Source organism: Saccostrea echinata, unplaced genomic scaffold, assembly GCF_033153115.1.
Source record: "Saccostrea echinata isolate AGI-Se365-2 ecotype Australia unplaced genomic scaffold, CSIRO_AGI_Sech_v1 ptg000045l, whole genome shotgun sequence".
Lineage (NCBI taxonomy): Eukaryota > Metazoa > Mollusca > Bivalvia > Ostreida > Ostreidae > Saccostrea > Saccostrea echinata.
Genome location: NW_026889794.1, coordinates 4740225 through 4754476, shown reverse-complemented (window position 1 = coordinate 4754476; position 14252 = coordinate 4740225). Strand labels below are relative to the sequence as shown.

The window sequence follows — 14252 nt, the reverse complement described above, 5'->3', positions numbered from 1 at the left end:
CTTGTTTTACTTGCCCTCGTATGACAGCTTTACTCAATAAATCTTCCAGTCTACATCCCCATGTTGAGATATCCTCACTTTCTCCCTGCTTCGCTCTGTAGAAGTTGGCAAGCAATGTTTCCTTTTCCTCAACAATGCCATAAATACTGTCCAGTTTGTTTAAAATTTCCCCCACAGATGCATTAGACCCTAGACGCATAAGCACTAGTACTCTACTTGCTGGAGAACGCAATGATCTCCTGATTGCTAAACAAATAATATTTTCTGAAAAACCATTTGCTTGTAAACACTTTACCTCATATCTCCATTGATCGTATAAAACATCACCCTTTTTGTCACCTGCAAACCCTGATGTTTTAGGGACACCACTCAAGGGAATGTGGGTTGAGGAAGTGGTCAGGGTAAGGTCATGGGCAAATGGACCAGGTTTGGTAGGGGTAAGGTTATTGGCAAATGGGTTAAGACTGGGAGGGACAAGGTCATTGAGGAATGGATTAGGACTAGAAGGGGCAAGGTCATGGTCAATACTAGGACTAGCATGAACAGACGGACTGGGTAATTCCTTCTTTAAGGATTCAGCATATTTCAAAACCCAGTTTTTAAATTCTTCAGGAGTACTAACTTCAGGCTTGATGTCTAATGCCTGAAATGTAGACGACAAATCAGACATTTCTATCTCTGTAAGCTCTGCCATGATGGTAATAAATAATAGATATCAAATCATGCAGATGTTTGACTGATCAATGTAAAAATTGCAATTGTATAACAAGCAAGTAAAAAAATGACAACTCAAAGAAAGCGACGCGCATCTAACTGACAGATGAAACAAATAAACCGACATGTTGATTGACTGTCAATAACCTCTTGTTTGTTTTAAATTGTTTTAAACAATTTACATTTTGCAATAAACACACAAAATATAACACGATTTTAAACCATGTTTATATATATATATATATATATATATATATATATATATATATATATATATATATATATATATATATATATATATATATATATATATATATATATATATATATATATATATTTAAATGGAAAGTATCAGAAGCTAATGATGTTAGTACCTTAACACTAAACTAAGTGGACACCATGACAGACAAACTTCTGATCAGATTCTGTATTTCTAATGTTTGAGATCAATGTGAGAACAAATGTGGTTTTGTGTTCACTATATAAACTCAAATTCACTGTATACCTAAACTCTCAACTGCACTAATGTATGACAATCACATCTACTCGAATTTTCTCTATACACTATCCAAAACAACCTGCTAACTGTACCTGTATCTGTGACAGTCCGTTTTCTCTAGTCTGAGTCAAAGTATTTTTAAATATTTGTACTAAATAATTGTTATAATAATGAATGAATAACAATATGGAAAAAAAAAATCAACAATGTGAAACGGTCGAAAAATCTCTGTCTTTGTTTTCAACAACATGTGCTTTCAAACTCTAAACTCTTCAACTGGCCAGTCAATATTGTATCAAAAGTAAATAATCGCTACACTTAATATAGTATCTTGTTGAATAAATAGGTAAACAACCACTAAGTACCTCTACTACATTACCATCACCATTTCTCAAGTTCAAAATCGCAAAAGATTAGTACACCAAGGATTTTGACAGAATATGCTTTAAAAAATATAAAATGGAATAAATTCAGTTAATTTTAATACAAACATTGATTATTTGCATCCATTTGTGTAAATTTGTCTTTTAGTATAAGCCAGTAAATGAGCGCGGAAAATTTCGCCGATGATGTTGGATTACCAGTTGGTTGATTTTAACTTCATTAAAGCTATTTAATTTTGAGTAACAATTACTAGTGCTATATTTTTACTTCAGTAATAATATTTTTACTAGATTAAAATTCATGAATTGTCGGTTAGATATCCACAAAGTAATTTTACATCACTTATTAAGAAAATGGTTCACTGGAGAAACGATTTTACTGGAGTGATAATACTCAATGACCACTGTTTTAGTTTTACTGCAGTAGAAATAATTTTAGAGGTGAAAATTATTAATGATATAGTTTGATTCCTTCATCTTGAATGCCAGTTGTTTTCTGTTTTGTAATACTTTTTTACTTAAAAATTTCTTTGCTTTTGGGTTATATTTTTTAACTTTATATTTTGCATTTTTTACCTTCATTTTTCTTGAATATTTATTTCATTTTATTTTAGCTGACATCCACGACTGTACTCGTCAATGCTGTCACCGGACATCCATGACTGTACCTGCACGACTAATGTCAAAATCGTAGTATCAGAGCAAGATTTTCCGGATTGTTCAGCGTGGTAAATATGTTGATAAGCTAATACGTATTGTTTTTGAAAGAAAAATACCCCATGTGTAAATATGAAGAAAAGAAAATTAAACAATATCTGTTTTCAAATAAATGTGCTGCATGGAAGGCTGTGATAGCCAAAAGGTAACATTGACTGGTTTAGTGAATATATCGAGGAAACTATATTCTAACTTGCCTCAAGACATAAGAAAATTAAACCATGTTTCTATGCTTAAATCCATTGTATGGATCGCCATAATAGCTAAAAAGTAACATTTAAAACAGTGTACATGCATGACCGTACCTGTACCTGATTAACAACATCCACGATTGTACCTGTCCTGTATACACAAGTTATTCTACATCCTTGACTGTACCTGTGCCTGAGTGACAGCATCCACAACTGTGCCTCTCCTGTATATACACTATATTACATTCCTGACTGTACCTGTGCCTGATCAAAAACAAACGACGGTACCTGTCCTGTATACACACTTTATTCTACACCCCTGACTGTGCCTGTACCAGATTAACAACATCCACGACTATACCTGTCCTGTATACACACTTTATTCTACATTCATGACTGTACCTGTGCCAGATTAACAAATCCACGACTGTATCTGTCTAGTATAGTATACACAAGTCATTCTACATCCATGACTGTACCTGTGCCTGAATGACAAAGTACCTGTCCTGTATACACACTTTATTCTACATCCTTGATTGTACTTGTACCAGATTAACAACATCCACGACTGTACCTGTCCTGTATACACACTTTACTAGACATCCATGACTGTACCTCCGCCTGATAAACAACATGCACGACTTTACCTGTCCTGTATTCATACTTTATTCTGAATCTACATCCATGACTGTAACTGTCCCTGATTGACAACATCCACGACTGTAACTGTCTAGTATAGTATACACAAGTCATTCTACATCCCTGACTGCACCTGTGCCTGATTGACAACATCCACGTCTGTACCTGTCCTGTATACACAGATCTGTTATTATTAAGTAGATTTATGATAGCTGATAGTTAAACTGAGCTAATTGTTTGTCTTTAATTTTCATATTCTTTGACTGATTTTTGATTTCCTCAAGGTTGATATTAAAGCTTTTGGACCAAAAAATTCTCGGAGTAGGGCTTTAAAAAGTTTTTGTGATGAATTTGCTACTTATCAAATTTATCGGTAGTTTCTGTTTATTTTCTTTACAAAAACTTCATTTGATTTTTAATGTTATTTATTGGTTTCATAGCTTTCTTTAATTTTTTTTTATTCGCCAATCATGTTAGATTTGTTTATATGAGTATTATAAAAATAATTGTTAACAAGGAAATTTCCGTTTTCATCAAATACTAGTAGGCCCTTTATATACAAAATTCCACTTTCTAGCCAATCTGTGTAGATGAGAATTCTTATCTTATCAAGTTGATTACCCATATAGGTTTGAGACAATATTTCAGCATCGATCATCTCTCTCTCCCTCGTTTTTGATTTTTTGTTTGTTTACATTCGTTCAGTGTACTTAAATTCACAATATAATAATGGTGATTATTTCAATAATAGTTTTATTTTCTTTAGCGTTGGTTATATTCGTTTTGGTGTAATTATTTTTTTTCAAAATGCATGATGTAAAAAAAAGATTTAAAGGATGATTGTTTTTCATTGAAAATTCGTGTTACCCATGCGATCCTGAGCGCTTTCAATTTACAATCAATGTTAACTATTTCAATCCCTCCTTCATTCTGTTTACCGATTAAAGTATTTCTTTCTATCCGTTCTCTTTTTCAGCAGAGAAAAAAATTGCTTTCATTATTTTTTTAATAGTTTCTTTTCTTGGATATCGCAAAATACTTGCACCACAGAATAATTGTGTAAATGCTTAAGCATTGATTACAGTACATTTTCCTTATAGTTAACTTTCTGGTATTCTACATTGTAAGTTCTAATTTATCAATTTTTCCATCCATTTTTGAGCATAACACTAATTCGAATTAATACCTAAATATATATTCCTAAATATTTTACAGGTGCATTAGTGCTAGCCCGTAGAACACGCCCCTAATTTTTTCTGCGTATAACATTTTGCTATGGTAAATTTTCCTTTATATGCTTGTTCCCCCCCCCCCCCCCGCCCTTCACACACACACTTTTTGTTGATGTAAGGTCGAGGACAAATTTCAGGATTTGGACAGTTATAAAGTTTTAAAGCTCACCTGAGCCGAAGGCTCAAGTGAACTTTTCTGATCAAAGTTTGTCCGTAGTCTGCCGTCGTTGTCGTCGTTGTAACCTTTTCACATTTTCATCCTCTTCTCAAGAACCACTGGGCCAATTTCAACCAAATTTGCCACAAAGTATCCTTGGGTAAAGGATAGTCAAGTTTGTTCAAAAAAGGGTCGCGTCTTCTTCGAAGGGGAGAAAATTAAAAATTTGTGAAAAATTAACGGCATCATTTAAAAATCTTTAATACAAGAACCACTGTGCTAGAAAATATGAAACTGATGTGGAAGCATCCTCAGGTTGTGCAGATTCAAATTTGTTAAAATTCATGAATCTCAAGGATAGGTGGGGCCACAGTTGGCGATAGAAGTTTTACATAGTAATACATAGAAAAAATCTTTAAAAATCTTCTTCTCAAGAACAGCAAAGTCATGATTAGTCATAATTATATGGAAGCATCCTCAGGTAGTTTGTAATACAGTTTGTTCAAATCCTGACCTACAGGGGGAGGGTGGGGCCACAATGGGCGATCAAAGTTTTGCATAGCAATACATGGGAAAAAGAACTTTAAAAATCTACCTCTCAAGAAGAGTAGCCTTGATAAGTCATATTTATATGGAAGCATCCTCAGTAGTGTAGAATCAAGTTTCTTCAAATCATGACCCCTGGGGGTAGGGTGGGGCGGCTGGGGCCACAATGGGTGACCGAGGTTTCACATAGGAATGTACAGGAAAAATCTTTAAAATTCTTCAAAAACACAGCAAAGCAATGATTGGTCATAATAATATAAAAGCATCCCCAGGTAATGTAGATTACTCAGTAGTATAGAAGGGTCATAACAGGGGATCATAGTTATACATAGTAATATAAAGGATATATCAGTAAAAAAATTGTTCTTAAAAATAGCAAAGCCATTATGTGTCATTAATTCAAAAGCATCCTTAGGAAGTGTAGATTCAAGTTTGTTCGATTCATACCCCTCCCCCTCCCCCCGAACCACTTTTATTTTTAAACTTTTTAATACTGAATTGATTTCTGCTTTTTCCTTGCTAAAGTTCTTAGGTGAGCAATGTAGCTCCTAGGCCTCTTTTTTTCCTTGTTAGATTTTTGGGAAGTTGGACCCCAACTTTTGAAACCGTTGCTACGGGCCTGTAGTGATATTTATATCACACAATTCATCATATCTGTTTTTCAAATGTCCTGATAATATTCCGTCAGATTTACTTTTATTAAGTTGGATTCTTAATACCTAATGATATGGTAAATTAATCCATTCAAATAGATAAAATCATAAAAATATTGACTGTATTGCATTATTATATTTTTGCAAAGTATGAAAATGAATACGTGAAAGAAAATTTAATTTTTGTTACTTTAGCCTTAAACTATTTTCTGAGCCTAATCAAACAAGTGATATAAAATCTGAATTATAAAGAAACTTTAACACGAAACAATAAAGAAAGATAATTATTGATTTCAACATGATCTTGACCTGTGAACTTTGACCTAACACTTGTCAGGGATTAGGAGGTTCTGTATTAGGATCATCCTATCATAAAAACAATACGTATTATAATTAAGCAAATTTGAATTTCACTCACAAATTTTGATATTTCAGTGTGTCCTTGACCGTGAAATTTGACCGTGAAAATCAATAAGGATTTTCAAGACACAGATAATCATCAGTTTATTAAATCAAGGCAAGTTACCATTATTAATTTTACTAAAGCTTTGCCGTATACTTTTGACCTATGACCAGTTGTAAACTTTGATAACAATTTCCCGCAACTTTGTTGGCGGGTTAAAAAAATTACAAATACTGTATAATCTTGGATAAAAGCATTATGGATGATCCTGGTATATTAAAGAAGAAGATATAATAATTCATAAAAACACAATTGAAAACATTTTTGGATGGAATAGTGCATTTTATTGTGTTAACAAAGACCTATTGGAAATAATTAGTTCAATCATACTACATGTAACTACACTTCACAATTCAATGATTAAATGGCATTCGAAAGAATTGAAAAATAACCCAATAATCAAAAGAAATATGACAAAAAGGAAGGGAAAATGAGAGAAAAGTTTTTATCTTGTAGTTAAGGTCGTACTCCTGTGTAATAAGATTAATTATTTTTTCGAAAAACAAAGAGACCAGAAAGATTTTTATGAATTGTTTTTTATTCATTTAAAGCAATGGGGGATAACTCTTCAATGACAGGACAAGGTCATAAATTAGAACACACTGCGCTCTAAAACATAATAATTATGTCCAAATATACTGAGTATTCAGCCCATATATTCAATTTCATTGAATTTGAGATTATTCTGGGTCTGACACGATAGTGCAGTAAAACCCTCTCATTGAAATATGGAATCACGTGTTTTGATGCAAAAAATTTATATTCTTTTTAATTGTGGCATTATTACTATCTTTAATTCTAACAAAGCGTAAATAACAACTATTAAAGTTGTAACGTATATATTGTATTCTGAGATTATCCCAATCTCCTGTGCACTCTGTAACCACGTGCTTGCATGCTATATCTTTATGTTCTTTGTTTATACTAAGCAGTCTGTAATAAACTCATGTAGAACACACACGTGTTAGAACCATTACTTTACTTGGTGTCAGAAGTGTTTTTCCTGAGTCTTTCTGTGAATCTCTGGATTTAACTGGACACCATGGGTGACGAGGGAAACGCAAATGCTCCCGTTCCCATTGTTGTGAATCCATCAATTCCAATACCTGGAAAATTGGATCTCAAGGGAAATCTCTCAACAAACTGGAAAAAATTAAAGCGGATGTGGACTAAATACGAAACTGCATCCAACTTAAAGGAGAAAGACAAAGAGGTGAGAACTGCTACTTTTCTAACATGCATTGGACCTGATGCATTAGACATTTTTGATGGCCTCCAGTTTGAGAATGAAGATGATAAAAAAGATATAGATATAGTACTTGAAAGATTTGAAGCCTTCTGCATCGGACAAACAAATGAAACATATGAAAGATATACGTTCTATAAAAGAGATCAGGAAACGACTGAAAATATTGACACATATGTGGCAATTCTGAGATCACTTGCAAAAAGGTGCAAATTTGATGCGCTGGAAAATGAAATGATTCGTGACAGAATTGTATTAGGAATACGGGACAATGGCACGCGAAAAAAATTACTTCAGGAACCGAAGTTGGATTTGAAGAGATGTGTTGACATCTGCAGGGCCAATGAAAAATCCACCTCCCAGCTTAAAACTATGGAAGAGGTACATGCCGTAAAAATGAAATCACCACGCAAACCCCAGGCATTTACAAAAACCAAACAAACAACAAGGAAAGAAATTAAGCAATTTCCTACTGCCTCTAAAAGTCACAAAGAACGCCTATATTGCGGTAAGGAACACCCCTTTAGAAAAGAATTGTGTCCAGCATGGGGAAAAAAGTGTAGAAAATGCAGCCAGATGAACCACTTCTCAACGAAATGCTCACTACTCAAACCAAGGCGTGGCCACATCAAACAAATCAACAATGATACAAGTGATGAGGAATTTATCCTCATGATTAAAAACATAAATGCCATTGAGAAAAAACTGTATGCAGAAATCCAAATTGAAGGAAAAACTGTGAGATTCCAGTTAGACTGTGGATCAACAGTGAATGTACTACCCGAAGAAATCTATAAACAGGTATGCAATGACCCTAATCTCAGCATGCTTCAGAAAGCAGACATGACTCTTGTCATGTTTAACAAAACTGAATGCCACCCTCTTGGCAAAAGAAGACTCAGTGTGCGAAATCCCAAAAACAATAAGCGTTACAACTTTGAAATAGTTGTTGTTCAAGGAAATTTAAACCCAATCTTAGGAGCAAAGGTAATTCAAGGAATGAACATGATTACGGTTAACAGAGAAAACATTGCTGCCGTCGACTCCGAGAATCAAAACAAAAGCATTCAAGAGAAATACAATGACGTATTCAACGGTCTTGGAAAATTAAGTGGAGAGCTGCATCTTGAGATTGACAGTTCGACTGCTCCCGTTAAACTTTCCACTAGAAAGGTGCCGATCGCTATGAGAGCTCCGCTAAAACATGAGCTCGACAGACTGACAGACGTAGGTGTGTTAGCACCGGTATCGGACCCAACCGATTGGATTTCCTCACTTGTAGCGGTAAGGAAGCCCAGTGGGAAAATGCGACTATGCATTGACCCAAAGCCGCTAAACAAAGCCTTAAAACGCAACCACTATACAACACCAACTATAGAAGACATATTGCCAGAACTGAGCAAAGCTAGGATTTTTTTCTGTTGTCGACTGCAAAGATGGTTTCTGGCACATCGTTCTGGACGATGAAAGCAGTCTCCTGACAACTTTCGGAACACCTTGGGGCAGATACAGATGGCTCCGCATGCCTTTTGGAATAAAACCAGCTAGTGAAGAGTTTCAACGCAGAATGGATGAAGCATTGTCGGGTCTCCAAGGAATCAAAGCAATACATGACGATATAGTCATATATGGCTGCGGAAACTCTGAGGAGGAAGCAATCCTCGATCATGACAAAAAACTCTCCAACCTACTGGAAAGATGCAGATCTAAAGGCATCAAAATAAACAAGGACAAAATGAAATTGAGAATGCGTTCCGTATCATATTTAGGACATATTATCTCAAGCGAAGGTTTGAAAGTAGACCCCTTGAAAATTAGGGCAATCACAGAAATGCCGAAACCTACCTGCAAAGCTGACATTCAACGCTTACTAGGAATGGTGAATTTTGTCCAGAAATTTGCGCCAAACCTCTCAGAAATTACAGCACCCCTCCGAGATCTACTGAAAACAGATACAGAATTCGTATGGGAGGACGCTGTACACGGTAAAACTTTGACGATCTAAAGCACATACTCTCTACAAGCCCTGTACTACGCTTCTCTGATCCTAATCTACCAACAACAGTACAGTGTGACGCATCTGAACGTGGACTGGGAGCCTGTCTCATTCAAAATGAACAACCAGTCGCATATGCTTCTCGTGCAATGACTCCGACTGAAGTTAACTACGCGCAAATTGAAAAGGAACTACTTGCTGTCCTGTTCGCAATGGAACGTTTTGAGCACTACACTCTTGGACGTAAGGTGAAGGTAGAATCAGACCACAAACCGCGTGAAATAATCAACAAGAAGAGCCTTATATCTGCGCCAAAACGATTGCAACGAATGCTCTTACGTCTGCAAAAGTTTGACTACGAAATTGTATACAAACGAGGACTTGAAATGTATCTTGCCGACACACTGAGTCGAGCCTACCTTCCTACAGTTCAACTACAGAAACATGATTCAGAAGATCGAGTACTTGCAATTACCGATCGCCCAAAATCGGAAAAGGATGTTGAATCCATAACCATGAGCGAGTACGCCAATATCTCATCGGATACTTTGAAAAAAATAAAACTTGCAACTTCACAGGATGAAATTTTGCTAAAACTATCCAAAACAATCAAAGATGGCTGGCCCGAGCGCGATGAACTACCACCTGACATACAATTCTACCATACATTTAGAGATGAATTAGTTTCTCAGGACGGACTCATCTTCAAAGGAGACCGTATTGTAATTCCACTCACATTGAAAGATGAAATTCTACAAAGGGTACATTCGAGCCACATTGGAATCCAAGGATGTTACCGCAGGACCAAAGAATCTCTATACTGGCCGAACATGATGAAGGATATCGAAACCTATATTAAGAAATGTCATGTCTGCGCTACCATACAAGTTGAGCAAGGTAAAGAAACTCTCATTTCTCATGAGATACCGGACAGACCATGGCAAAAGATAGGAACTGATTTATTCCAGCTTGATGACAGACAGTATCTCATTACTGTTGACTATCATTCAGACTTCTTTGAAATTGACCGTCTACATGATAAGAAATCAAAGGAAGTCATAAACAAGCTCAAAGCCCAAATGGCCAGACATGGAATTCCTGAGATGCTGATTTCAGACAATGGACCTCCCTTCGGTAGCAAAGAATTTGCAAGCTTCTCACGAAACTATGAGTTCAATCATATAACCTCATCACCTTTATACCCAAAATCTAACGGAAAGGTAGAAAATGCTGTGAAAATTGCAAAAACTTTATTAAAGAAATGCCAGTTAGACAACAAAGACCCTTTCTTGGCACTACTCGATTGGAGAAACACTCCTTCAGAAAATATCGGTAGTTCTGCTGTCCAGAGACTAATGGGACGTCGTACAAGAACACTACTACCAACAAAATCTGAACTTTTGAAACCATCCCTACCGACAAATGTCAAAGAGCAATTAGCAAAACGGAAATCTCTGTCAGAATTCTATTATAACCGAACAGCTAAAGACCTACCAAAGATTAATATTGGGGAAACCGTGAGAATTCGACCTTTTGGAAAGGAAAAAACCTGGACTAAGGCAAAAGTTGACGAGAAAGTTAATATCCGCTCATATCAGGTTACTACAGAGGATGGTCGCACCTATCGTCGAAACAGGAAACATCTGCGGCGCAGCAATGAGCCATTCATTGTGAACAACGTAGTAGACCCCCCAAACTTTATTAATGTGATGAATGATAAGCTACCATCAGCAGAGAACCCCAAACCATCAGCGGATAAAATTACTCCCATCAGACGCTCTACAAGACAAATAAAAATGCCAAAACGTTTTGAAGATTTTAAGATCTACAAGTGATAAGTGAAACAGCAAAAGTGTTGAGGCATAATAATCCTCTTTGCTGTTATTGGCCACATGATCATTTATTGTATTACCATCATCTGTATATATTGTAAATATACCTCTTTCTAAGTGAAATGAATGTTAAGTGTAATGTTATCTATTGGAAAAGAAACTGTAAAACAAAGACTCTATCTCCAAAGTTTAAATTAGGCATCATGGACTCTTAAGTAATTTTCAATGTTTAATGTTTTATTTCTTATTAAATGATAATTATATCAATTAAATTAAGACATTTTTCTCAAAGAAGGGGGATGTAACGTATATATTGTATTCTGAGATTATCCCAGTCTCCTGTGTACTCTGTAACCACGTGCTTGCATGCTATATCTTAATGTTCTTTGTTTATACTAAGCAGTCTGTAATAAACTCATGTAGAACACACACGTGTTAGAACCATTACTTTACAAAAGTATGGTTAGTATTCTGGCCTTCAACATAATACAAATTCTAGAATTGTGAGATACAACCGAATGGTTCCATGCAGGGCTTGTTTGTCATTTTTGGATCGGCACCTAAATAGTAGGCTTGTCAATATCGTTAAATCAAAGAGGTGAAGATGACAAACAGTAAAATGTACTGAATATACATTTGATTCTTTAATTCCGTCTTAGTAACTTCTTAGGGGTAGAATATTCAATATATACAGGACTGGTACAGTAATGAATATACTTACAGTCATGGATGTAAAATAACTTGTGTTTACTGGACAGGTACAAACCTGGATGTTGTTGATCAGGCACATTAGTACTCTCATGGATGTAAAACAACTTGTGTATACACGTCAGGTACAGTCGTTGATGTCAATCAGACACAGGTGCTGTCTAAGATGTAAAATTTCTAGAGTTTTCAAGTCATATACAGTCGTGGATGTTGTTAATCAGGCACAGGTACAGTCATGGATGTAGAATAAAGTGTGTATACAGGACAGGTACAGTCGTATGTGTTGTTGATCAGGCACAGGTACAGTCATGGATGTTGAATAACTTGTGTATACAGGGCAGGCACAGTAGTGGATGTTGTTAATCGGGCATCTGTACTAACATTGGTTTCAACTGCTGTAAATGCTACTTTTTAGCGATTTTGGCGATCCATACAATGGGTTTAAGAATAGAAAATAGATTTATTCTTTATGTCTCTAGGCAAGTTTAATAAATTTTCCTCCATAAATTTACTAAACAAGTTTATATTACCTTTTGGCGATCACAGTCTTCCATACAGTAGATTTATTTGAAATCAGAATTTTTTTTTTTTTACTTTCTTATCTTAATATTTACACACGGATTTTATATATATATATATATATATATATATATATATATATATATATATATATATATATATATATATATATATATATATATATATATATATATATATAAACAATCCGTATTTATCAACATATTTACTACGTTGAACGACCCGGAAATTCTTGCTCTGACATTCCGTCTTTGACATTAGTGTGCAGGTACAGTCATGGCATTGGCGAGTACAGTCGTGGATGTCAGCTGACAGACTCTGATGATATAATGGCATATATCAATGTCAAGGACATCGTATAGGCGTATTTACACTCAATCAACTACGATGGGTCGTTGGAGTTTTCTTTTTAATCAACTGCTCTCATCGAATGTAAATATAAGTATCGATAATAAATTTTTAAATTCTGTGAAACTCGGAGGACTTCCCATGTATTTTTTTTAATCACATTCCAATGAAGTAAATTACTCAGTGTCCTTTTAAAGAAAATTTCTCTATTTATATCTTTATTACAATCCATGGTTTACGTTGTCCTTAATTTGCATATGTTTGTAAACATGGAGAATAAAACGTAAGTAACGTTGATGTATTACGCCCTTAAAACTCTTTAAAAATATAATTGTGCTTTGACCAATGATTTTTTTTTTTACTTTATTTAAACCATACATTTTAAATACTCGTCCCTATAAATGATATTGGTACATTTTTGCATGAAGTTTAACATATATGTTTTCTTATGATTTCACATAGCTTTACCTTTCTTTATTTTGAATCATTGAGTTTTTAAATACTTCATTAATATTGAACCCAGGTCTAGTAATCCCTCCATTCCACCCACGATGTCAGTTACGCAAGGGTTCTTTCTTTGAATATTCTGTATTTCTAACAGTGTGAAATATTCTGCAATGAAAATTTTGTACAAAATTAATTGTAGACACATCAATTAAAAATAATTTTGTAGATCTCGATTGCAAACTTGTACCTTTTTTTATCGATTAATGAGAATGGTTTGTGCATTCTGTATTGTAACAGCTTTCATTTTTAACATTGGAATTTAACAGTGAGATTCTCACACATTGAACATTTTCCTCTCTTTTTTGGATTAAATTAGAAAAAAAATTCAATGGTTTAAACTTTGTCATTTTTAGCTCTTTAGAGCCAAAAGCTCAAGTGGGTTTAAATTATCGAGAAGTGGCGGGCGTCCGTCCCCTGTCTCTTAGTCCATCCGTCTGTCTGTTTATCTTTCTGTCCAGCTCTCAGTCTGTCTGTCGTGTGTTATGTTTATCTGTATACTAGCTTATCATTGCCATAACTTCTCGAGAACTATTAAGCCAATTTCAACCAAACATGCTATAAGGCATCTTTGAATAAAGGGGTTTCATATTTGTTCGATGACCATCCCTCTTTGAAGGGGGGGATAATCAAGAAGTAGTGGAAAATTGGTGGCAGTATTTACAAATCTGCCAAATAACCACTTGGCCAGAAAACTTTTATAAAAACGTCTTTATACACTACATATTCTAATTTGTTCATTTCACGTCCGCGGCATAGGGTTAGGCCACAATAAGAAATTAAAGTTTTAAATTTAAAACATATAAGGGGAAATAGGTGGGAAAAACAATAAATATCTTCGTCTCAATTGCAAGAGCATCATAGAAATAATTAGTGAAATAACTAAG

At 34.9% G+C, this 14252-nt stretch overlaps 2 protein-coding genes across 2 annotated transcripts; both read left to right on the top strand.

The window, feature by feature from the left end:
• The first annotated feature begins 7236 nt into the window (after nucleotides 1-7236).
• Nucleotides 7237-8907, top strand: LOC133201657 (uncharacterized). The gene has a single exon (XM_061337445.1). The coding sequence runs from the start codon at nucleotides 7237-7239 to the stop codon at nucleotides 8905-8907; it is 1671 nt and encodes a 556-aa protein (XP_061193429.1).
• Nucleotides 8908-9585: 678 nt separating this feature from the next.
• LOC133201656 (uncharacterized protein K02A2.6-like) lies at nucleotides 9586-11271 on the top strand. Its single transcript, XM_061337444.1, has one exon. The coding sequence runs from the start codon at nucleotides 9586-9588 to the stop codon at nucleotides 11269-11271; it is 1686 nt and encodes a 561-aa protein (XP_061193428.1).
• The last annotated feature ends 2981 nt before the right edge of the window (nucleotides 11272-14252 follow it).